At 44.1% G+C, this 25,999-nt stretch overlaps 1 protein-coding gene and 1 pseudogene across 1 annotated transcript in view; one reads left to right on the forward strand and one right to left on the reverse strand.

The window, feature by feature from the left end:
* Positions 1–25,999, forward strand: part of MCOLN2 (mucolipin TRP cation channel 2) — a 62,510-nt gene that overhangs the window by 24,514 nt on the left and 11,997 nt on the right. Inside the window, exons 4-11 of the mRNA XM_052636681.1 lie at positions 3,069–3,222; positions 11,106–11,190; positions 11,842–11,938; positions 14,172–14,271; positions 20,358–20,470; positions 21,669–21,818; positions 23,203–23,304; positions 23,431–23,553. Of these exons, the coding sequence (XP_052492641.1) occupies positions 3,069–3,222; positions 11,106–11,190; positions 11,842–11,938; positions 14,172–14,271; positions 20,358–20,470; positions 21,669–21,818; positions 23,203–23,304; positions 23,431–23,553 (924 nt within the window). The remainder of the gene's footprint in view (positions 1–3,068; positions 3,223–11,105; positions 11,191–11,841; positions 11,939–14,171; positions 14,272–20,357; positions 20,471–21,668; positions 21,819–23,202; positions 23,305–23,430; positions 23,554–25,999) is intronic.
* LOC128044455 (60S ribosomal protein L17-like) lies at positions 15,237–15,790 on the reverse strand (annotated as a pseudogene).

The following is a 25,999-nucleotide window of genomic DNA, read 5'->3' on the forward strand; positions in this document are numbered from 1 at the left end:
TTCTGATTTAACTGCCAAAAAGTGTTTATTGCTATTTCTATAGCTACATTTCCATACAATAGATTTTGCTGATTTAAATTTTTATTTTTTAAGATTTATATTTGTATTTATCCCTTCCCACCCACTTCTGTTGGGAATTACTTTATCCCAGATCGGATAGCCAAATAGCTAAAAACAGGCTTATATTCTCAGAAGGTGTGATGAATGAGAGATCAAATCTAAGATTCTAAATCTCAATTTTGGTGTTTTATCATTAATAAGCCTAGCTGAACCCTAAGAATATGGAGTAGGATATGTCATATCTAGACAGTATTGAGAAACCAGATTGGTAGGCCTGAAGAAAGTATTTAAAGGAGAGAAATACTTATTCTTTCATTCATCCATTTACTCAATCCATAAATATTTTAGTACCTATTATGTACCAGGTACTATTCAACACACTGGGGCTACATCATGAATAAAAGAGACAAAACCCCTGTCCTTATAGAACTTAATTCTGGAGGGGAGAGCCAGGCAAATGAAAAGAAGTGAAATAGTACTAGGTGCTGATTCCTTGAAAACACCACCCCACCAAAAACAAACAAACAAAACAAAATATATTGAGAATAAAACTAAATTCACTGCTAACAGTAGTAACAGAGGTGTTCTGTTGACTTGACTAATAGTCAGGGTGCTCCTTGACTATTTTCCGTAGGGTGCAGAGTGCAAACTCCAAATATAGATTTTGAAGTCTGGTGTAAGGCAGGTCTTTCAGTAATAGGGGAGCTTGATAAGAATTGGGTAAAGGTCCTCCTATAATTAATAGTTTAGGATTGGTGGATATAGCAATCCTATATCCCCAAATCCCTGTGAGGGTTTGGGGAGGTATTCGAATATCAATAACCTCAGATATGCAGATGACACCACCCTTATGGCAGAAAGTGAAGAGGAACTAAAAAGCCTCTTGATGAAAGTGAAAGAGGAGAGTGAAAAAGTTGGCTTAAAGCTCAACATTCAGAAAACGAACATCATGGCATCTGGTCCCATTACTTCATGGGAAATAGATGGGGAAACAGTGGAAACAGTGTCAGAATTTATTTTTTTGGGCTCCAAAATCACTGCAGATGGTGACTGCAGCCATGAAATTCAAAGATGCTTACTCCTTGGAAGAAAAGTTATGACCAACTTAGATAGCATATTCAAAAGCAGAGACATTACTTTGCCGACTAAGGTCCGTCTAGTGGGCTTCCCTGGTGGCTCAGATGGTAAAGCGTCTGTCTGCAGTGCAGGAGACCCGGGTTCGATCCCTGGTTTGGGAAGATCCCCTGGAGAAAGAAATGGCAGCCCACTCCAGTATTCTTGCTTGGAAAATCCCATGAACAGCGGAGCCTGGTAGGCTACTGTCCATTGGGTCACAAAGAGTCGGACACGAATGAGCGACTTCACTTTCGGTCAAGGCTATGGTTTTTCCAGTAGTCATGTATGGATGTGAGAGTTGGACTGTGAAGAAGGCTGAGTGCCGAAGAATTGATGCTTTTGAACTGTGGTGTTGGAGAAGACTCTTGAGAGTCCCTTGGACTGCAAGGAGATCCAACCAGTCCATTCTAAAGGAGATCAACCCTGGGATTTCTTTGGAAGGAATGACGCTAAAGCTGAAACTCCAGTACTTTGGCCACCTCCTGGGAAGAGTTGACTCATTGGAAAAGACTCTGATGCTGGGAGGGATTGGGGGCAGGAGGAGAAGGGGACGACAGAGGATGAGATGGCTGGATGGCATCACTGACTCGATGGATGGAGTCTGAGTGAACTCTGGGAGATGGTGATGGACAGGGAGGCCTGGCGTGCTGCGATTCATGGGGTCGCAAAGAGTCGGACATGACTGAGCGACTGAACTGAACTGAACTGAACAGAGAGTCTTGGAAGTTGTTAGACTGAATCTTCAAATTGGTCATTTGTTTGAGGTTTTTCAATGTTTCTGAAATAAACAATACAGTTATTGTTTTTAAGTTCCTGGGCAATAGTTTCCTGGAATAATAAATCCATGTTAACAAAGATAGTTGTTGTTCAGTCACTAAGTTGTACGTGACTCTTTGCAACCCCATGGATTGCAGCACACCAGGCTTCCCTGTCCTTCACCTATCTCCTGTAGTTTGCTCAAATTCTTGTCCATTGAGTCGGTGACACCATCTCATCCTTTGTTACCCCCTCCTCCTCCTGCCCTCTTTCTCAGCATCAGGGTCTTTTCCAATGAGTTGGCTCTTCACATCAGGTGGCCAAAGTACTGAAGCTTCAGTTTCAGCATCAGTCCTTCCAATGAATATTCAGAGTTGATTTCCTTGATTCAGGGTTGACTGGTTTGATCTCCTTGCTGTCCAAGGGACTCTCAAGAGTCTTCTCCAAGACCACAATTCAAAAGCACCAGCTCTTTGGTGAGATGGGGGCCAGTAAAACCCTGTTAGTGCAGATAGGCAGATGGGAAAGCTGTGTTAATGTAAGCTGTGGGTGTGGATGGCTTGGGTCCTCAGAGGTATGTCGAAAATGATAACTGGAATAAAGCAGGGGAGGAGACTGGATTGCCTGTTGATGCCTGTATATTAGAGATAGATGTTTATAATTTTCATTGGGTGATAAGGACTGGCCTCCTGGAGGCAATAATATTCGCATAAGGTCTAAAGTGAACCTTGCAGATAGATAACCTGGGCTTCTAGGCAAAGGCCACATCAAAGGCCCCAGGCGGGAGTGTGCCTTGAGAGTTCCAGGAACTGCCTGGAGGCCCACATGGCTTGGGAGGTGGTGGGTGGAGCCAGTGGCCCATAGTGGGCTAGGAGGTCAGAGAGATAGGCAGGACCTTGTCTTTGGCTCAGAGTAGTTGGGAGCCTCTGTCCACATGTTTACTTTAGTTTCAGGTACTGTGGGGCAGTATGTTTTTACTCAACCCAAGAAAATTACCTTTTGGTATTTTACTTTTGCGGAATTCTGTTGAGGAATATGAGACAAACAAAAAAAAGTTAAATGAATGTTCCATGTGCTGTAACTTCTGATGAAACTTGTTAGGCTCATAAGTATTTTTATTTAACTGTTTTTAATAGTTTCATCGGCTAAGGAACTTATCTCTGGGAACCCTTGGTTATGGAGAAAGCGAAGACAACAGGATTGCTTTAAAAGTCTGTAAGCAGCATTACAAGAAAGGGACCATGTTTCCTTCTAATGAGACACTGAATATTGACAGCGACATTGAAATAGGTAACGCAATGGTGATTTGATTCTGTGCCTTTATCATCTTCTGTGTTAAGAGTGAAATACACCCTCGTGCACAGGCAACCCAAATGAAACCACTCAGCTAATCTATTTGAGGCTTCAACATTTGCCTGTCAAGGGCTTTGGCTCAGAAAACTGTGGGTCTGCTGTGACTGGACCAGGAACATTCGTGGATATCTTTAGTGCAACTCAAGGTTGTTGGGGTTAGGGTAAAGGCACAGGTGTTTCCTGTTTAAGTTTTTCTCTCCATGATGGGGTGATTAGGCTTTTTGAAAAGAAAAAAAAAAGTCTGTATTTGTTAAATGACATATTGTGGGTTAAAATGCTTGGTATGCTTGCTTTTGCATGCCCAGTCCTTCCGTCGTGTCTGACTCTTTGAGATCCTATGGACTGTAGCCCTCCAGGCTCCTCTGTCCATGGGATTTTCCAGGCAAGAATACTGGAGTGGCTCATTTGTTAAATATATCAGTGCTCTTTCAAAGGAGAATTGTGATTAATAACTCATTTTCTCTGGAGACCTTTTGGCAAAAGTTAACATCTCATTAAGTAGAATTGTTTTGTGACATGCTGTTAAGGATTTAAAAGCATACGGTATATAAATGCAAAGTATTTGACTTGAGGCTCTGGAGATTTTGTCATTCATTCAACAAACCTCTGGTGCACAGCTTCCACGCCTCAGGCATTCCTACGGTTAGGGCTCCAGAGATACTCTGTCATGGCACCTCAACTAGCTAACAGGTCAGGAATCAGGGTCCTAGTAGCAGTGTATATTTGGAGTGGTTTTATTAAAAAGAGAGCTTCATTGTTCATTTGCCCATATTTCCTGTAACTCGATTCTAAGGTGTCTTGGTAATATAATAGAGGGGCATCCGTATAAAACAAAGGTTCTCGTGCTCTTTTTCAGCAGGCTATCTGTTTAGAATCTTTAATGAGTAAATGTGACCTGTCCTCTTGCCGCTAAAACAAATAGCCCCAAGCCAGCACTGTCAGGTTGCTTCCAGAGACCCATCAATAGCTCATTCTGTGGCCAGCAGCCTTATCTTATTGCCTCACAGGATCTCCTTGGAGAAGGAAATGGCAACCACTCCAGTATTCTTACCTGGAGAATCCCAGGGACAGAGGAGCCTGGTGGGCTGCCGTCTGTGGGGTCGCACAGAGTCGGACATGACTGAAGCGACTCAGCAGCAGCAGCCGCACAGGATCTTCTCTCCTGAGAGCTGTTTTGTAGTCAGTCTGCAGGGGCTTATCCAGTTTCACCCTGAATCTTTTTCCTGAGCTCTCAGCTGTGCTCCTTGCCTTGGGCAGTTCCTGTAACTGTGATGAGAGTACTGACAGGTGGAGCTGAAAGCTTGTCCAGTGACCCACTGCTTACAATAAACTACTAGCCACCTGGCCTTTTAAAAATGTGAGACTTAATTGGATCATATGACTGTTTTCCAGTGATTCATATGTTGTTTTCCTCAATTGATTTTTCTTGGAAAAATGATTAAAGAAATGTGGCCAAGTGGGTATCAGTGGCTAGGTGAGACATGGTGCAGAAAGCAGGATTTATTCCCAGACTATCAGACAGTGGTGTTCTTGGTCACTTCCTTTCTATCATATGGACCATTTTTAACCAAATAGAGAGAAGTTGATTATTAATTTGACTTTAAGAGACTGCTGAAGCCAGCCGATTGTATCTTTTGACTTATTAAAAATAACTGGTCAAAGAGAACTTTTTGATGTATCTATTCAAAAGGTGTAAAAATATTCTTAAAAACACTTGATATGGGGTTTTAGATTTTCTGGTCTTAGACACGTTGAAGGAAGCCTGCAGACGGTATAAATAGGGATTGAGTTTGACTTTATTGGTGCGGTGTTATAGTTTAAGTAGGTGAATTAGCAGAAGCTGTCCTAGATGACTTACTTATGAATTTTGCAGCATCTTTCCAACTAAGAGGAGCATCCTTCAGTGTGCTCACTGCAGAGATCTGTTGTGCACTGCTTTCCTGGTGGGTTTCTGTTTAGTGGCATGGCTGATAGAACAGTTCAAACTAAGGGTTTCCCTTAATTCATGCTGAGGGTATATACCCCTGTCTGCTCTAGACATATTGCTTTACAATTCAGCTTCACTGGAGATTGTTGTGAATCCTGTTAAAATAACTTTTTTTTTTTTACAACATTTAGATGGGTATCATTCTAATATGGTGCTTCACTTTCTATACTGCAAATTGAATTTCTTAAATTGTCCTTTCCACATGTTCTTAGCATGAAACACTATGACCACTTCATCATTAGCCCCTGTCATTTTAAGAACATATCCATTCCACCCTCCCTTTGTCTCTGGGAGGGTTGTTGTTCCATCTGCTTGAGTGTTCTGCCCTGTAAATGAGAAGCATTTGAATGATGAGGCTGCTACTCCAATACCAGTTTGTTCTGTTTGAGATTTGATGTTTTTTTTGACTTAGGGCTTTTGCCATGCTTAAAAAAAAAACCCTCAGTTCTTAGGTTTTGCTGCCACCAAGTGTGTGACTATAGCATAATAAGGTAAGACAGATGGCAGAGTTAAAGTGTAACTCTATTATCACAATGAAAGAACCTGAGTAATCACGTAGACTTCTATAAGGCAAATTTTACAGGTAGTGTAACACTGACTGACATATGCTGCCACGTTTCTCTGAATCTAAGATGTCATCAATTTTTAAGAAGACTCATCAGTTTTAGAAACAATTGAAAATGACAAAAATTAATGTCTTAGAATGAATGAAATACAGGAGAAAAAGACCTAGGATAGTATATCTGGCACACAGATTGTTAACATATTACTCCTCCTTTCAGAATATTGTCATCTACTCAGATCAGTTTAATTCAAATGTTATTTTTTTCCTCTTCCTTTAGGATAAGAATGTTAGAGGTAGAAGGGCCTTAAATAGCCTCAGTCTGAACTTCACTTTACAGGTGAGGAAACTGAGGCGCAGTCAGACTTGGTGATGCCGTGATTTAGTGACTAACGGTCTTTGCTTCTGCAGGCCCAGTGACACGGAGCTCACCTGGGAGCTTGTGAGACAGGCAGAATCTCAGGGCCCCTTAGAGCTGCGGAGTCCACCTTTCCATCTTAACAAGATCTGTGAATGATATGTACATACATTAAACTTGGGAAGTACTGGCTTCGTACTCCCCGGCTGAAGGCCTTTGAATTTGCACAGATCTCTCTCTTGCCAGCTCCACACATTTTCTACCATCCCTCACCATCAGCCTTCAGTGCACCCTGCACACGCTAGGACACCTCTGCCCATCAGTATGCTGTGCTCTGCTGTGTTGAGCCTCCCAGTCGCGTCTGACTCTTTGCGACACTGTGGACCTCCAGGCTCCTCTGTCCATGGGGATTCTCCAGGCAAGAATACTGGAGTGGGTTGCCATGCCCTCCTCCAGGGGATCTTCCGGACCTAGGGATTGATCCCAGGTCTCCCGCATTGAAGGCAGATTCTTTACCAAGCTGAGCTAACAGGGAAGCCCTACCCATCAGCATGTTCCCTTACAAAAGCTGCTTGGACAGGTGCTTGCCTTTCTCACTTCTTTCTCTCCTGGGTCCTCCCAACCGTCACCAGGGTCTTCCATTGGTGAGCCCCACTGCCACAGCTGCTGATGCCCCTGGAGAAACAGGGCAGAGCAGAACACACTCATGGTGCCACCATAATCTGCAAGCCTCCTGGCACAGCCCCTCTCCACTCCCTGTCAGCCTGGTGTTACAGAGGCAAGGCCATAGTCAAAGGCGCCCCCCACGGCACCAGGGCCCACCCGTTTCAGCTTTCAGAAGTCACACCCTTCCTCTCTGAGCTCAGCTCCTCCCTGAACTCCAGACTCCTCTTCCATTCACCCCACTATGACTCAGCTACTAAGGATTTCAAACCTGTTGCATTCAAACAGAACATTTCAAACCTCTCCCGCTCTGCCCCTGCCACCCCATTTCTTTCTTACTCTTCCCCATCCCAGAAAATGAAAGCAGTATTTTCATATCATGCCATCATATTCCTAGTTGCTCAAGCCCCAAAGCTGAATGTGTTGATTTCTCTATTTCCATTGCCACCTCTGTACTCCAAACCTCTGTCATTCTTGCTTGGATCTTCACCCCCTGCCCTGTCCCTCAGCAATCAGAATGATTTTTTTTTTAAACTTGGGGAAATGGAGTCATATCATTCCCTGGCCCAAAATCTGTGAGTGGCTTCCTGTTCTGTTTAGAATAAAACCTTCAAGTCCCTATAGTACTGGCCAACCGTCTGCCCCGCCTCAGGCCCTCATACCCACCCCTAGTTCATTGTTCCCACCTCTTTGCTGCTTGTTAAACAAGTCAGGATCTTTCTGACCTGGATCTTAGAGTCACTCAGTCGTGTCTGACTCTTTACGACCCCATGGACTATAGCCTGCTGGGCTCCTCCATCCATGGGGTTTTCCAGGCAAGAGTACTGGAGTGGGTTGTCATTTCCTTCTCCAGGGGATCTTCCCAACCCAGGGATGGAACCTGGGTCTCCCGCACTGCAGGCAGACTGTTTACTGTCTGAGCCACCAGGGAAGCCCCCAAACAAGTCAAGAGTTTTCTGACCTGGATCTTAGTGCTCACTTAAAAAAAAAAAAAAGAAAAAAAATTTTTTTTTTAATTGGAGGATAATTGCTTTACAGTATTGTGATGGTTTCTTCCATACATCAATATGAATCAGCCGTGGGTTTACATATGTCCCCTCTATCCTGATCCTCCTTCCTGTCTCCCACCCTATCCCACCTCTCTAGGTTGTCACAGAGCACTGGGTTGAGCTCACTGCATCACCCAGCAAGTTCCCACTGGCTATCTGTTTTACATATGGTAATGTACATGTCTCCATGCTACTTTCTCAGTTCGTCCCAGCCTCTCCTTCCCCCCACTGTGTCCACAAGTCCATTCTCTGCGTTTGCGTCTCCACTGCTGCCCTGCAGTGGAGGTTCATCAGTATCATCTTTCTAGATTCCATACACATGCCTTCATATACAATATTTGTCTTTCTCTTTCTGTCTTACTTCACTCTGTACAATAGGCTGTAGGCTCATCCACCTCATTCAGATTGACTCAAATGAGTTCTTTTTTATAGCTGAGTAATATTCCATTGTATATATGTACCACAAAGTTTGTTCTGTCTGGAGCACTCCCCTTGCATCTGTGCTCAGCTGGGGCTCCTTCCTCCTTCAGGTATCAGTTCAAACAGCCCCAGTGCCTCGAAGCCCCTCCCCAGCAGTTCTGCCCAGGGAGGGCCACGCCACCCTCTGATCCCCCATCACTTCGCTCTGTCTTTGCAGTAGTGTGCATACTGTGAAATCGTCTTGTGTGTATTTCTCATTCTTGGCTTATCTCCCCTGCTACAGTGTAAGCTCCATATGGACCTTGTCTATCTTGTTCATTGCTGTCTTCAGTGCCTGGCCTCTGAAAGCTTTCAGCAGATATTTAATGAACATCAGGTAGAAAGCCTGGGTCTCCTGAGTTTCTGAAATAGAAGCTCAGGGGTCAGCCTCATCAGTGTACTGGGGAAAAGCTCAGGCTCGAACTGAGCACATGTGGACTTAAATTCTGGTTGGCCACCAGCTAGCTGTGTGACTTTGAGGAAGTTTCTTGGCCTTTCTGTGCCTTGGTTGGTCCATCTGTAAAATCAATAGTGTCCATCTCACAAGGTTGCTGCAGGAGTTAAACAAGATGATGCATTAAACAAGAGAAGATATAAAACCCCAAGCACAATGCCTGGCAGAGAGTAAGTCCCCATATGTGTTTGCTATTTTCATCATCATGAGTCTTTTTGTATAAAAAGTGAGTTTCTTTTGATTATCTATCCTCATTGTATCAATCAAGGCCCAGTCAGGTAAACCAACACTGAATTGCTTCTCCACCCTAATGGTCTGTTTGCCAAACACAGGGAGACACCCCCTATGACACCTGCCCTTAAATATTGTGGCTGGTGAATTGTCCATTCAGCTCCATGTCCTCAGTTTTGGACCAGAATACCTGATTTTCGTAAAATGTAAGTGTATCCTCCATAGTTTGAGTGTCCTATATGCTAAGCAGTGTTTAACAGCCACAACAGTTATGCCCTTGCTCTCACAGACCTTGTCCTCTAGTTGAGGGAATAGATAAGCAAATGAAGAGTCGAACTGTGGCAGAAGATTCTCAGAGAACAACCCATGGGCCCTACCCGGATTCTCGAGCAGCTAGCTAGTGTCTGGAGAAGGCAATGGCACCCCACTCCAGTAGTCTTGCCTGGAAAATCCCATGGGCAGAGGAGCCTGGTAGGCTGCAGACCATGGGGTCGCTAAGAGTCGGAAACAACTGAGGGACTTCACTTTCACTTTTCACTTTCATGCATTGGAGAAGGAAATGGCCACCTACTCCAGTGTTCTTGCCTGGAGAATCCCAGGGACGGCAGAACCTGGTGGGCTGCCGTCTCTGGGGTCGCACAGAGTCAGACACAACTGAAATGACTCAGCAGCAGCAGCTAGTGTCTGGCATTACAGGAGGCCCTGACTTTCCTATTTTCGAGGTGGGGCCAAGGTACAGCAACAGCCTGGATGAGAATCGGCCAGGCTGGTTCACACCAGTTCTGGCATCAGGGCTGGATGACCTTGAAAGGCATTGACCATGAACGGTGTTCATTGTCTCCAGGCCTCCTCAGTTTCCTGCCAAGGTGTTAGGCTACAAAACAATGAGACGAATTTTTATGTGAAGGTCTTGGAATCATTCTTATATAGTTTACAGCTCCTAATTTGTTTTTATTTGAAGACAATCTAGGTTCCTTTCCTCTATCTTAATATTTTTCTTTGGAAAAAGTATTGGACTAAACAGAAAGCTTGCCAGCTAGCACAAAGATGTCCTTGTATACCTTTCGTCTAACCTTCCCAAATGCTAAACAAAGGTACTTAACCAAAAAAGTTAATTTTACCACATTTTCTTTATCATTCTTCCTACATATAAAAATTTCTCCTGAAACGTGAGAATAAGGGACAGACAGGATGTCTCTGCCTCTAAATACTTGAATAAAGAAAGAAAAGTTAAAGTGTTAGTTGCTCAGTTGGGTCCTGCTCTTTGCGACCCCATGAACTGTAGCCCACTAGGCTCCCTCTGTCCATGGATTTTCCAGGCAAGAATACTGGTGTGAGTAGCCATTTCCTTCTCCAGGAGATCTTTCTCACCCAGGGATCAAAACTGGGTCTTCTGTATTTCAGGCAGACTCTACTCTCTGAAGCACCAGGGAAGCCCAAAATACTTGTGCGCCTCTCCCCAAACTGTACAGTGTTCAAAAACACAAGTTAACATGGATACAACAGTATAATCTACAAAGCCTATTCACATTTCATCGGTTGCCCTAATATTCTCTATCGCAGAAGCCACACCCAACTTTCTGGTCCAGCATCACATACTGTACTTAGGTGTATCTTCCAGTTCAGTTCAGTCGCTCAGTCGTGTCCGACTCTTTAGTCTCCTATAATCTAGAGAAAAATGAAGTTTTTTGCTTTTTTTTTTTTGTTATGATCTTAACATTTTTAGGGAGTAGAATGTCCCTCCCTTGAGTTTTCCTGTTTGTGACTGGATTGAGGTTATGTATCTGGTGTGGAAATGCCAAACAGATGGTACATTATTTCAGGAGGAATATGATGTCTCTTTATCTCATTCCTGATGATGTTAACTTTGATCATGTGGCTAGGGTGGGGCCTGCCAGGCTCTCCACTGTAAAGTTACTGGTCTTCCTGTTGTGATTAATGAACACGTGAGATGCTTTGGAACGTGGTGAGCCTCCTGCTCCTTGTCACACTTTGGCCTTCGGGTTGTAGCATCTGATTCTTACCTGACAGTCGCTGTGGTTCTTTCATGGCCCTAGACTGCATTCACCTAGACCTTGAGGCACTCTCCAAGGACCCTCAGGACTGGAAGAATTCATCATTCTTCAGACTGGAATTTTATCGGTAAATACATTTTTTAAAATTAATTAATTTTTTCAAATTCATTTTTTAATTGAAGGATAATTGCTTTACAGAATTTTATTGTTTTCGGCCAAACTTTAGCATGAATCATCCATAGGTATACATATGTCCTCTCCCTCTTGAACCTCCCTCCCATCTCCCTCCCCATCCCACCCCTCTGGGTTGATACAGAGCCCCTGTTTGAGTTCCCTGAGACATACAGCAACTAGAGAAAGCCCGTGCAGCAATGAAGACTCAGCACTGCGCAGGCTTTCTCTAGTTGCGATGCGTGGGGGTTACTCTCTAGTTGTGGCACGAGGGCTTCTCATTGCAGTGAAAAGCAGGGGCTCTAGGGCGCGTGGGCTTCAGTTGTTGCAGCATGGGGGCTCAGTAGCTGTGGCTCCCAGGCTCTAGAGCACAGGCTCAGTGGTTGTGGTGCACAGGCTTAGTTGCTCTGCGACATGTGGGATCTTCCTAGATCACAGATTGAACCCATGTCTCCTGGTTTGGCAGGTGGATTCTTTACCACTGAGCCACCAGGGAAGCCCAGTAAATACATTTTTAAGTCTCATTACCCAGAAGACATAGATGGGGAAGGGAGAATAGGGTAGGAAGACTGTGACAATGTATATCTTGTAATATGTTTTTATTCAGCCTCTTGCAAGTTGACATCTCCTTTCAACTCAAAGGCATTGACCTGCAGACGATTCATTCCCGAGAGCTTCCAGACTGTTACGTCTTTCAGAACATGGCAAGTATCTATTTCACTAAGCCATTTTTTATCCTTTTTCTTGACACCTATTGTAGGTGCAGAGTGTACACTGCACCTGCCTATAAATGTATTAGACAAAAGTGTCTTTGAAACAGTTTGAATGCCATGCTATAGCATCATTGGTCCAGAGGCTGTGACTTCGAAAAATGAGGCAAACCTGTTCCAACTTTTTAAAACTAGATTTCTGGGTTGAAAAGAGGAGTTTTCAAAGTGGACTTTGACTTCCTACTCTCCTAACACTTTTTTTTTTTTTTTAGTTTATGACCAGTGCTTTGAGTGTCTATAATGTTTTTCCTTTTTTCAAAGGAAGGTCTTTGCAAATGTTGTAGCAAATGTTTTCAAACCTCAAGGCAGAAACTTCCCCCTTGACCTGAAGTCCAGTCTGCAAAGCATCAGTTGCTGCAGCTTTTACTTTTGGACGGGCGGCCATGTGCCATGGAATCCTTCCTTCCTATCTTCTTTCTTCCCTCCCTTCTTTCCTTCCTCCCTCCCTCTCTCCCCCTTCCTTCTCTCATGGTTAGTGATGGGCAAAACTGAATGCTAAACTGGCTGTTATGTGTTGTTGCTGTTTTAGCAGTTCAGAAGTGTGCTTCATTTAACAACAATTGCTAAGTGCTCTATGAGTCCCTACAAGGCAGCAGGCAGGTTGTCATGCTCTAGAGGTACCATGGCCCTCAGGAAGCTTATACCCTAGTGGGAAAGATAGATAGAAAAACAGGTCAACAAAGAAATAAAAGTAATTATAAATTATGGTGTGTAAGTAGGGAAGAATGTCTGGATCAGAAAGTAGCATAATTTATCTCCTGGGGTGACCTGCATGTTGCAAAACTCATTATGAAATCCAAGGCGAAGAGCTTGGAGAGCTGAACATGTAGGTTCAGCTATGATTGAACCCATGATCAAATCTATGATTGAACCCACAAGTGAGCATCTTTGAGCACAAACCACATGCGTGCCACATATTCTCAGTGTAATCCAAGAATATCTCTATGACCAACCAGAGGTTAGGGAATTAAGCTATACAAACCTCACTTCTATACCTATGAGCTAGGACTAAACTTTACTAGTCCTGGCATTCAAAGCCTCATTCCCTCCAGGAAGGCCCTGAACATGCTTCTCTTAAGTCCTAACATACTCTGTATATGTCACTTATACACTTTAAATGCTTGATATATAATGTGGAAGACTGAGGGCATTTGGAAATCTTAAATTCAACCCGTAACCTTGGAGCAGTCTTTGCCACATCTGAAAGCATTGTATGCAAGACTCCTGAAAACATTATATGTAGTGCTTGAAGCAAATAGAAAAATAATCTCTAGCACAGTAAAAGCCTAGAATCTCATACCCAAAGAACTAAATTGAAGCAAATGCTTATAAATTCCACTCAGGGTAATAAGTGACATCTTTGTGTTCTCGTGTCAGAAATTGGTGGTGAATTCTCATATTTGTTCCTCAGACCATTTGGCTGTTTTGCATTAGGGTTTCTCTGAATCTGAATGTAGATTTAGTAGAATTTCATGCATATACCCCTTGAACCAGCATCTTTTTGGCACCAGGGACCAGTTTCGTGGAAAATAATTTTTTCCCAGACTGGGGGGAGGCAGCACTCGGGAAGGATGGTCTTGGGGTGATTCAAGTGCATTATCTGAGAAGGCAGTGGCACCCCACTCCAGCACCCTTGCCTGGAAAAGTACTGCAGGCACGAGCACTTTGGAAGCCTGCAGTCCATGGGGTCACTTAGGGTCGGACACGACTGCGCGACTTCACTTTCACTTTTCACTTTCATGCATTGGAGAAGGAAATGGCAACCCACTCCAGTGTTCTTGCCTGGAGAATCCCAGGGACGGGGGAGCCTGGCCAGCTGCCATCTATGGGGTCGCACAGAGTCGGACACGACTGAAGCGACTTAGCAGCAGCAGCAGTAGCAAGGGCATTACATTTATTGTGCACTTTATTTCTATTATTATTACATCAACTCCACCTCAGATCATCAAATATTAGATCCTGGAGGATGGGGACCCCTGCTTTGGACCACAGTTTTTCATTAATAATAGGAAGTTGTGAAGGAATCATGTGATGAGGATGTTTTCATTGGTCTGATTCTTTTTGGATCAGCACACTGTTTGGATGCCACTGATATTTTAAGCAGAACTGATCTAACGCGTCATACTTTCTGCTGGGTTGTAACCTCTTCATCTGTTTGTGTCTCTAGATAATCTTTGACAATAAAGCTCACAGTGGCAAAATCAAAATCTATTTTAACATTGATGCCAAAATCGAGGAATGTAAAGACTTGAAAATCTCTGGATCTAGTAAGTATGTTACATGCTTGCCCATTGTGGATTGTGAATGATCTTTAACACTTCATTTGGGGATTTCGGGTGTATAAAGGGTTTACTTAGATGATCATAAGAAGAAAGAGCTCCAGAAAACCACACTTTGAATGTTTGCTTCTGTCAAGCATATTCCGAAGCTTTGCATTTTTGTTCAGTTCAGCAAATGTGGATTATAGACCTCGTAGGAGAGGCTGTGTTGCCCAGTATTTAGGAGCAGTTTCTAGAGCCTGACTGCCTGGGCTTGGGTTTTGCTTCTATTTCCTGTGCCTGTGATCTTGGACAAATCCCTTCGGCTCTCCACGTCTCAGTGGCTTTCTCTGAAAAGTGAAAGTAACAATAGTGCTTACTTTCCAGGCTGCTGAGTAGTAAATGAGTAACTATGTAAAGTGAGCACTGAGAGCCAGAGCTGGCAGACAGTCATTGCTAGTGCTCCCGGGAAAGAAAGGAAGCACCTTCGTGAGGGACACTGACACGCTTAGAGACTCTCTAGTTGTCCTGGATCAGAGTAAGTGGCGGAGGCGCAAGATATGGTGGTCAAAACAGCAAGGGTTCATTTCAACGGGCAGAGCCCGACGTACAGGAGAGCAACACTTCTGGGAAAAGGTCTGATTTGCCCTGAGCCTGTGACAGTGGAGCAGGACCGAGGCCTTCAGAGCCCAGAGAGCAGCCTGTACAAACCTGGGTCGGTTACTCAGTCATTACTCATAAAACACTTCTTGATCCACAGGCTAAAGTGGGCTCCTGAGACCCCTTTCTCGTTGAGGGGTTTGGATGATATTAACGATGGGTGGTCAGTGTTTTTTCATTTACAAGTTTTGTTTAACTGAACCTGCCTTTGACCAAATCTTAGAACAAAAAAAATGTAAAATACTTGTGAATCCTGACTATTTTGAATTAGTTTTATTTATTTAACTTTTATTTGCATTTATTTTTTGCTGCATTTATTCCCGGGCCATTAGTTTTTTTTCTTCAGTTTCTTCTGGGATATCTTTTTCTTCTGCGCAACCTCCTCTCCTGGTTTAGGAGCAGTCTGTTCTTTTTCAGTAAGGATCATCTCAGTATGGCAGGGAGAGCTCATGTAGGGGTTGATCCGACTGTGAGCTCTGTAAGTCCTGCGCCGCATCTTGGGGGCTTTGTTCACTTGGATGTGCTCAATGACCAGGGGATCTACATCTAAGCCCTTACGTTCAGCATTACTCTCTGCATTTTTGAGCATGTGTAGTAAAAATTCAGCACTCTTTTTGGGCCACCGACCCTGCGTCCAGCCGCACTGTTTGGCCTGTGCACACCTACCAACTCCACCATTGTAGCGATGGAATGGCACACGTTGCTTCTTCAAAGTGACATCCTTCAGGTACTTGGTGCCTTTCTGGATACGCATACCCTTTATGGCCTGGGCAGTTTCACAAGTGTTCTTAAAGTGAACACGAAGATTTGAACCTCTAGATTTGCATGATTTTGTGGGGTTTTCTGGGTCGAGTGAATAGCGCACCATTTTTAGGGGTCACCTCAGGCCGCTTACCAGAAAAGCTATTCTGTATTAGTTTTAAATTAGGCTAATTTTGTGGCTTTTCAGCTATATAATACGTGTGTGTGTGTGTGTGTGTGAGTGTGAGTGCGCGCGCGTGCGCAGTCATGTCTAACTGTTTGCAATCCCATGGACTGTAGCCCACCATTCCTCTGTCCATGGAATTTTTCCAGGCGAGGATACTGGAGTGAGTTACCATTTCCTCCTCCGGGGGATCTTCCCCACCGAGGGATCGAACCCACTCTCTTGTGTCTCCTGCATTGGCAGGTGGGTTCTTTACCATTAATGCCACCTGGGCTGATGATTCTGAAGTTTTGGCTTTGTAGTTCCATTTGCTGGCTCAACCGCTGATCAGAATACACACTTTTAGTTTCTGTTAAAAAGTGGTTACTACGCCTCCGCATTCTCTGTACGGAAGAAAGGCACAGATCAGATGTGAATTTTCCAAGTCCAAGTGTAGGCTGCAACTATTTTATGTGAACAAAGCTAACCCTTGTCGTATAGGAAATGTGGTTTGGAATAGTCGTTTGACCAAATAAGTGAGTTGAACAGGTTTGCCAGACCCGGGCTTCCTTCCTCCTCGCCGGCACCCTGACCACACTGGGAAGTTTTCCCTGAGCCTTTACTCAGAAGAGAGGAGCTCTAGCTCCCTCTTGTGGCCAGTGGGGAGAAACACAATCTCACAGCTAGAAATACTTACATATTCTTCTTCCAAAGCTACACCCTATAAAACCAGATTCCATGACCAGGAGAGAGCAAATTGAAAATAATGTGACAAGTCTTAGAAAGCTGAAGTTTGGAAAACATCTTAGAAAATGGATTTATTTTCCTTCTGTGTAGGAAGCTGTCTGGTGGATTGATTGCCCTGGTTTTTGGGGAGGGGGACAAAGGCAAGGGTGACATCTTGGGGGGTCCTTGTGCTATTTGCAAAACATTCTGAGATTCGTTCACATCCATACACTTCCCTTGACACTTCTCTAGCTTTGTCGTTAACTGTTATCTCAAGGTAAATTAAAGAGGATATTAAAAAAAAAAAAAAGAGGATGGCCATTTTCACATACAAACTCAAGGTTGCCTTTTATGACTTCTAATACCCATCCCCACTACATCACTAACCTTCATGTTAACTTGATTTTGTAAATGAAGCCATTTGAGCCTGGGAGCTGGAAGGGATGTGTACTGACAGACAGGACTCCCCGTCGATAGGTGATGTAAATGAGTGTCCCAGGGAAAGGGGTTCAGTGTGTGAAGCGTTGGTCAGGGTCACACAGGTGGGAGTGGTAGTGTGTGGGGGACTTCTCAGGGCCCTGGAAGGACTGGGTGGTGGGGTCGGATTTCCCTAACCAGGTTGCCAGAGTAACTCTCTGGACTAGAGTTTTGCAAACCCAGTTTTGGGAACTGTTCTTGTGGGAATAACATAGTAGAATAAGAAAGCAGTTATGATGTTTGGGCTTCCCTGGTAGCTCAAATGGTAAAGAATCTAACTGCAATGCAGGAGACCTGGATTTTTGGTGGATTTTAAAATGTTTGTGCTGTGCTTAGCTGGTTGCTCAGTCATCTCTGATTTTTTGTGACCCCATGGACCGGATCTATGGGACCCCATAGATCCCCTGGAGAAGGAAATAGAAACTCACTCCAGTATTCTTGCCTGGAGAATTCCATGGACAGAAGAGCCTGGTGGGCTACAGTCCATGTGGTTGCAAAGAGCTGGACATGACTAAGCTACTAACACACACATGATGTTTATAAAATACTTTTTGTAACATGTCAAAGTAATCTCAATAAATCAAATTTTAAGAATACAATACTTGTCTCTGTTATGAGGGACGATTTATCTTCTTAGTTCCAGGCCTGTTTTCTTAACTGTAAATAAGGCCCCATTCAAGCAGTCTTAGAGATTTTATTCTTGTTATAGGTCAGAAAAGAAGGTACTAGGTGCTGTGCTTGCATTTTTTAAAGATTTCAGCCCTGTCTTTCCAAGAACTGCTCCTTTTCTCTCTGCCTTATTCATGGATCAAAAAAAAAAAAAAAAAAACGGTAGTCTTGGATTTTGGTCAGGTTGTGTTCTTACCTACCTATTAGATAGGATTTTGAGATAACTTAAACTTGTGAAGTGGAAAATGCTAAAGAGGGAGGTAAGTGCTCCATGTGAGGCACTAACAAGCACTTGATAGGGATCGTTTGCCTGATTTCCTAACAGTGCATGAAACTGGTACAGCTATGCTCCCATGTGGTACCCAAGGCACCCGAAGCTGAGCAAGGCTGGACCACTCGCTCAGTGCTATTTACTAGCTGGCCACACACGTAACCCACTGGATGAGCTGCTCTCAGACACGTGCCGAGATTGCTCACGGCATTATTATCTCTAAATCTGTGGACACACTCCCATCTTCCTCTTCAATGCCTTCTCTGCAGAGGTGTCTCTGTGGAGCACCCTGACTTCAGATGTTCCTGAAGGTTGCCTGTCCCCAGCCCTGCTTCCTGCTTCCCTGGCCTTTCTCCATGTGGTTCCTGAGTGTGTCTCCTCTCCTAATTCCCAGACGTTGCCACCCTGCTGCCCGCATCCCTCATCCTTCCTAGTCTGCATTCCTGTCTGTCATCTCTGATTGGCTGAAACCCCCGGTTTCAGTCGCCACCAAGTCGTCCTCTCTTGTCATGAATGTTCAGACTGAGCCAGTGGACCCAAGACAGAAAAGAGGTCATTCTTGATCAGTCCTTCCTTACTCCCTAAGTCCCCCTGAATCTCTCTTTTTCATCTCTTGCTACTTTCTGCCTTATCCTTCTGTGTCTTCTCTGCCTCTGACGTTGCTCAAACCTTCACAAATTCCAACTTAGATTATCATAGTCTGCTTATGTTCTGCTGGGGTCACTGTACTTATCTGTAAGCATGCTGAAGCATTATGCTAAGCACAGGCTTTGTAGTGTTGAACAAAATATATCCAGTCCCTGCTTCCCAGAACCAATCACGTAGAGGGGAAGATGAACGTCGAATGGTATAGTAACTGCTCTGTTTGTTATTACGTGTATGGGGCAGTTCTAGGTGCTTTCATATATGAACTTACTCGATCCTCATGATAGCCATATAAAATAGGTGTTTTTTTTTTCATTGTACCCATTGTTTCGGATGAGGAAACTGAGGCAACTTCCCCAAGACTCCACAACTTCCAAGTGCAGAGTCAAGATTCAGAGCCGGGTCTCAGGCTCCAGAGATTGTCCTTTTTCATTTTATACTGTCTCTGTGCGCCTTGCTGTGCTGTCTTTGAATATGCAACAAGTTCAGTGACCATCAAGCAAAGGGGAGTAAATGAAGCTATAGGTATATATACCTGTGGACAGGGCTATGATAGGATTTGGAGGGAAGGGTTAATAGGGATGAGAATTTAGGGGATTCTGTTCTGAGGAGGAAAATACTCAAGGCTGAATAATCCCCTTGAGTGATGGGGAGGGTGCTGTTCCAGGCAGAGGTGCAATGTCCCTGCGGAGAGAGAGAGGGAGAGGGGGGGAGAGAGAGAGAGAGAGAGAGTGCGCGCGAGCCCCTAGCAGGAGCAGGGAAGAAGGAAGACTGGAGTGGCCTCAGGGCGGAGGAGGTGGGGGCTGGGAGAGAACAGCAAGCTGCCAGTGATGAGAGCCATCGTGGGGATTTGGGACAACACCGCGAAGTCTGAGAGAAGCTAAGCTTACGGTTTGGGCTTCCTTTAGTCATTCCCTGTGCTACTGTGTGTTCCGGGATCCAATCTCAATGCTCCGCGGTGACTAAATGTGAAGGAAATCTTTAAACAAAAAGGGAGTGTGCGTATGCACAGCTGGTTCACTTTGCTGTACACTTTGTAAAGCGACTATACTCCAAAACAAGAGACACAGATCTGATTGCTACTCTCTGTACGTTCATTCCAAGTGGTTGCTTTCCCCACGCCTAAGAAGAGCTTATTGAATTGGCACTCTTTGCTGGGAAAGTGCAGAGTAAGATTGAGAAGCAGAAATGGGGATTTTGGGTGGATTTTAAAATGTCTGTGCTGTGCTTAGCTGGTTGCTCAGTCATGTCTGACTCTTTGTGACCCCATGGACCGTAGCCTTCTGTCCATGGGGATTCTCCAAGCAAGAATACTGAAGTGGATTGCCATGCCCTCCTCCAAGGGGATCTTCACAACTTAGGAAAGCCCTTTAAAATGTTTGTTCCTTCATTAATGGAGAACTTATGTTTTTGATTTTTGTGTGAGAGAACTCAAGAGTATGTCAGTAGTTTTGCCTCTTTAGAATAGGGTCCAAATGGACCACCTTCTATTGAATTCTACTCTACAGTAAATATTTATAAATACATTTTAGTATATCTGTTAAGAATTCATATGTTTTTAAATGTGTAATTCGACATCAGGGAATGATTACCTTGTTTGTGAACCTCTGCATGAATGCTGTGTAATTTGTTTCTGATGTTGAAGCATTTCTCATTTGATCTTATTTTCTAGGTGCCATTTTGTTTGGAAATTATTCCCAAGTAAGGTGTGTTTGACGTTTGAATTCTGTTTTTGTTTCTCAGTTCAGAAAAACACTCAGTATGTCCTGGTGTTTGATGCATTTGTCATTGTGATTTGCTTGGCATCTCTTATCCTGTGCACAAGATCCATTGTTCTTGCGCTGAGGTTACGAAAGGTAAATGTGTGTTGGAATATTCTCCCTCCCTTCCAGACCTCCGCCTTCAGCTTGTCCAAACAGTGGGGCCTTGACGAAGGGTTATCCTGCCCTACCTGGGGCCTTGACGGAATTAAATTCCTTTGAGTGATTGTCCTCCAACAGGGCATTAATCAACCTGGGGTGTAGAGAGTGAGTCCAAGCTCCTGGCATGTCAGGGAGAATGAGACAATTATCCTGCTTCAACTTGAGCTAATAAGCACAGATGCACAGCAGTGAACTTCTCAAGATTTTGAATGTTTCTAGAATAAATGAGACCCTTTTAAATTCAAGAGTGATCTTAAGAACAGGGTAATAGCATGTGTGGGTTTCATCTTTTGTCTTCAGATCAGAGTTCATTTTGACAGGAAGGCATGGTAAATGGGTTATAATGATGCATAAAATACTTTATCCTATTTTTAAAAATAGTTTTTAAATTCTCCCCTGAGGTTCCTTTTGCCTTTTTACCCTTAGGACTCTTGTGACCATATACTCTAGCACAAATTTTATCCCAGTGTGTGGCATGTGTATAAACACAGACTAGGGTCAGTGGAAGTAGGAAGTCATCAGAATACCACACGTGGAGCAATAAAACGGTCTTCATTCTATTTTTTACTTCTTGACCTGTGTCAATTTATTGTGTAAATACCCAGTTCTCTTACCGCACCCCCCCCACCCCAGTCCCTTGATATTCTGGATCCAGTGTCAGGGGCTGTGTTCTGCACGAGAGTGGGGCGTGCTGGGAACCCACACCCAGGAGCTGGACCGCCTGGACTCAAGTCCTGGCTTGGCTGCCCTGTGTCTCCATTCTTTCCTCTGGAAGGAAGGGTCCATGGTGCCTAGTTCGTAGGGTTATTGTCTGGTTGAATGTGTTGAGAATATGTAAAGCGTTTGGAATGGACTCTGTGTTAGCTATTTCAACAAGAGTCTGTTGGAGGGAGAGCACGGCATTGGGTGTTGGAGTCACTCAGGTGTGCTCATCTCCAGCGGGGCTAGATGGCGGGGGAGGGTGTGGGCTGTGATCTGTACCCTCCAAGTAAGAATCCGTCACCTTGGAAAAGGCAGTGTCATGCCATTGGACATGCAAGAGCTCTGTTCTGCACTTTTTTCCTTCTAGAGGCCAGTGCAGTTTGTTAGAAATGCTTCTTCTTCTTCTTCTTTTTTTTTTTTTTTGCTGCAGAGATTCCTAAAGTTCTTCCTGGAGAAGTACAAGCGACACGTGTGTAATGCCGACCAGAGGGAATTTATCAACCAATGGTATATCCTGGTGATTATCAGCGACCTCCTGACAATAAGTGGATCCGTGTTAAAAATGGAAATTAAAGCCAAGGTGAGGGCAACCCATTTTAAATCTTTTGTTCTTTCTATTCTTTTTGGGTGGTCTTACATACTCTTAAGATATGCAGTAATTCTCACGTTTTCTCTTTTCTCACATCCACAAAACTGAAGCCTCCTTTGACCTGGTTTTTTGTGAGTGGAAAATGAGGAGGTGGATGTTCTGTGGAAGGTGATATTCCCATGAATGTCCTCTCGGGAACCTGGCAGCATCTTCAGAATAAGAATTGAAGTGTGAGAGGATTGATTGCTTGGTCAGGCTTTATTTTTTTTAAGTTGCAAAAAGCAGCCTCTGACCCTTGATCCAATCACACTGTGAGCCAGGGGTGCTCACCCATGACTGATGGGGGTTCTGAAGGATAGAGCTTTTATTTGAGGATGATTTGAGTGCCTCTGGGTAACTTAGTTGGCCCTTGGGTAACTTGGCTGATTTAGTCTCCCAGGTCTTGACTTCTCCCCTCCATGCCCTGCCTTGAGTTAGCAAATCTTACCAGCCTTCTCTCCTGACCTCTAACACCTCCCTCTTATCCAGGCGTCTTCCTGTCTGGTCTAGATCTTCTCATTGTTGCGGCTCCTCCTCCCGCCACAGCGGTCTCCTCATTGTTGCTTTGCATTCAGCCTTGTACCCCTTGGACCCATTATACACAGTCGTCAAAGTCATCTTTCTGGTGTCTGTCTTGCAGTGACAATCCTTTCTGCCTCAGAGACGCGCCTTTGTGATGAAGTGGCCTTTTTTCAGTGTGGTCTCCGGGGTCCGCATCATCCAGGTTTCCTTGCCTCTCCCGCCCTCGCTTTCTCTGGCCTGTCTTGTGGGCTCCCAGCCTGAGGCCCTGGTTCAGCCTCTGCTGACTTGCAGGGCTCTCCCAGCCTGTCCACCAGGCTGGCACCACTCTGGGGTCACGCCCATGGGAGCCCTATGGAACAAGTCCGGCTTGTGCCTCTCACTGCACATGGCACATTATATTAGAACTGTGTTTGTGCGTGTGTCTCTTCAGTTAGCCCTGGAAGTCCTTGAGAGCAGGAACTGTTAGAAGATCATGCTGGGGCTTTCGTTTAAAAGTGTTAATAGCTGGAAAGTATTGTTTGATATTTAGCAAACATCAGTTTATGTGCTTTAATGCCTAAGTCAGTGGTAAATGCAGTCTCTAGTTCAGAGTATTGTTTGAACAAAGATTTAGTTCAACAAATTGCAATACTAAAAGGAAATGAGAAACACATTTGGAATTGTGCACTCTTATTATTTTCTTCTTCCATTTAAAAGCTCTTAGAATCACTGTAGAGAGGCAGGCAGACCATTCTTTTCCAGTAATTTCAAGCGAGGTTCCTGAGCTGAGTGGAATAGAATATTTTACTAATATGTCTGTTTTTTCATTTCCTAGAATCTCACAAACTACAATCTGTGCAGCATTTTGCTTGGAACGTCTACACTCTTTGTCTGGGTTGGCGTCATCCGATACTTGGGTTACTTCCAGGCATATAATGTAAGGATGTGGGCCCTGGGCAGCACCACTGGGATTCAGGTCCATTTCTTCGGGATCTATTAGCTACTTTTTAATAACTCCCATTCTGCCATTTTGTGTGTGTGTGTTTTTTTTTTTTTTTTTCAGGTGCTCATTTTAACAATGCAAGCCTCATTGCCAAAAGTTCTTCGCTTCTGCGCCTGTGCTGGTATGATCTATTTGGGTTACACCTTCTGCGGCTGGATTGTCTTAGGACCGTATCACAACAAGGTGTGTAGCCCAATTCTTCCTCCTGCACACGAGGCACCTGGGGCCCTTAAGAGTGGGTTTCGGGACTTCCCTGGCAGTCCAGTGGTTACAACTCCACACTTCCAATTCAGGGGGCTCGGGTTGCATCCCTGGTCAGGGAACTAAGATCCCACAGTGCTGCACAGCATGGCCAAAAAAAAATAAGTAAAAAGTTTTTTTAAAAGGTGGGTTTCTAGCACTGAGCTTCATCCCTCTGCTCTCTAGCACATACGCTTGACATCAGTGAACACATATCTTTATTGTTTATTGTTTTGTTGGTTAGTTTTCCTTTTCTTTCCCTTTCCTGGATGTTGAAGTGACTTTAGGATATTGAAACAAGAACTGCAGGAAACTGGAGAGCACATTTATTTCATGGTTGTCTGGGTCTGGCTTAAAGGGTCACATGTGAACCCAGCTGGACACCACATAAGAAGTGTTTGTACATAAGATCACTATAATAAAAATGAAAATTAAGTAAGGAAAAGCATTTCAAAATCCTTCTAACTCAAAGAGTTACAGTTTTCATCCAGATTAACTGAGGAGGATGGAGGAGGAGGATAAAGACTGCCTGGAATGACCACATTAGTTATGACTGCAAAGATAGTGCATCTTGCCTTTGCAGGGGGCTTTGATTTCAGTGTCATCTTACTGCCTTATTAAAGTTCAGTGTCTGAATTCTCAGCTATTACTGGGCTGCAGTCAGTATCATCATTTCAGGGACAACAAAGTTATGTTCAGATGTTCTTGTTTTTCTTTTTACAGGATTTATTTATTTGCGGCCGTGCAGGGTCTTCAGTGCTGTGCGGGCTTCTCTCTAGTTGCAGTGAGCAGGGCCTTCTCTCTAGCTGTGGCATGTGGGCTTCTCACTGTGGTGGCTTCTCGTGGCCGAGCACGGGGTCCAGGATGCTCGGGCTTCAGTTGTTGCAGCACCTGGGCTCAGAAGTTGCAGCTCCCAGGCTCCAGAGTACAGACTCAGCAGCTGTGGCCCAGGAGCTTAGCTGCTCCAATGCACGCTGGGATCTTGCCAGACCAGGGATGGAACTCACATCTCTTGCATTGGCAGGTGGATTCTTTAACACTGAGCCAGCAGGGAAGCTCTCGGGCATATTTTAGATTCTAGTTTTCTACACGCATAGCTGGTGAGAGAGACCAGGATCAAGAAGCCTGGGATCTGGGAATCCTCAGCCATAGTTCTGGCTCTGCTGTCAAAAGCTCTGGGGCCTTTGGCAAGCATCTCAACTTTCCTGAGACTGTTTCCTCCCCTTAAAAGTGACTGGATGCTCGCTCAGTTGTGTCAACTCTTTGCGACCCTATGGACTGTAGCCCACCAGGCTCCTCTGTCCATGGGATATCCCAGACTAGAGTACTGGAGTGGGTTGCCATTTCCTTCTCCAGATGTTCTTGTTTTAAAATGATAAATTTGATTCAAAGATATAGCAGGAAATGAAATCTGGTAGGCTTTGTTTTCAAACCAAAAAAGTAAAAGCAATGATTGCATCTTATAGTTTTTTTTCCCCCACGGGCCTTTGGCAATTGGGACAATAGGAACAAGAAAAATAAAAATAATAGCAGCTAACACTTGAGGCAATGCTAAGCGTTTCTCTCTTCTCTTTCATTTAATTTTGTCAACAGCCTAGGGTACAGTCATCTTGACTTAGGTGTCCTACAAGGAGAAAAGTAAAGATGTAAAGGATGGTATTGACACTGGTATACAGCTCAGCTTTAAGTTTTGACCTTGATAGTTGCATTAAAAAAACCCATGATCAAATCTGGTTTATAAACTTTTCACAGAAATTGAGCAATCCATAAAACTCAAACTTTTGGTATTTTCCTACTAAAATAAATCCTAGTAACTTGGAATCTACCCAGACTTTCTCCTCTTTAAGCATTACATTTAATTTGTCCAAAGAGAATTGTGAAACTGTATAGTCATTTTCCTATTTGAGAAACTGTATAGTCAACAAAGTGACCATCTCCGGATTATTAGCAAATCTTGATCATCTTACTGCTCTTCCAGTTCTAGCCCACTGATTTAAAGGTGACTCATCAGTAAAAACTGTTCTTTGATATGATCTCTCTGATCTGGAGAATTTATTGTCTTAGTGCCCAGGAAAATTAACATTTTTCTTCCTTACTTGCCTCGTGGTCCGAATGCTTTGCCACATTTTTGTCACGAGAGGGCAGTGTTGCACCATGTGGAATAAATACTGCTCTTCCACGTCCAGTGAATTTATCCAGTGGTCCTGTGGCCATTAATGGTTCTCTACCTTCCCTGGTGGCACTAGCAGTAAAGAACTCGCCTACCAATGCAGGAGACTTAAGAGACATGGGGTCGACCCCTGGGTCTGGAAGATCCCCTGGAGAAGGGTATGATGGCAACCCACTCCAGTATTCTTGCCTGGAGAATCCCCATGGACAGAGGAGCCTG

This window comes from Budorcas taxicolor, chromosome 3, assembly GCF_023091745.1.
Source record: "Budorcas taxicolor isolate Tak-1 chromosome 3, Takin1.1, whole genome shotgun sequence".
NCBI classification, from domain to species: domain Eukaryota; kingdom Metazoa; phylum Chordata; class Mammalia; order Artiodactyla; family Bovidae; genus Budorcas; species Budorcas taxicolor.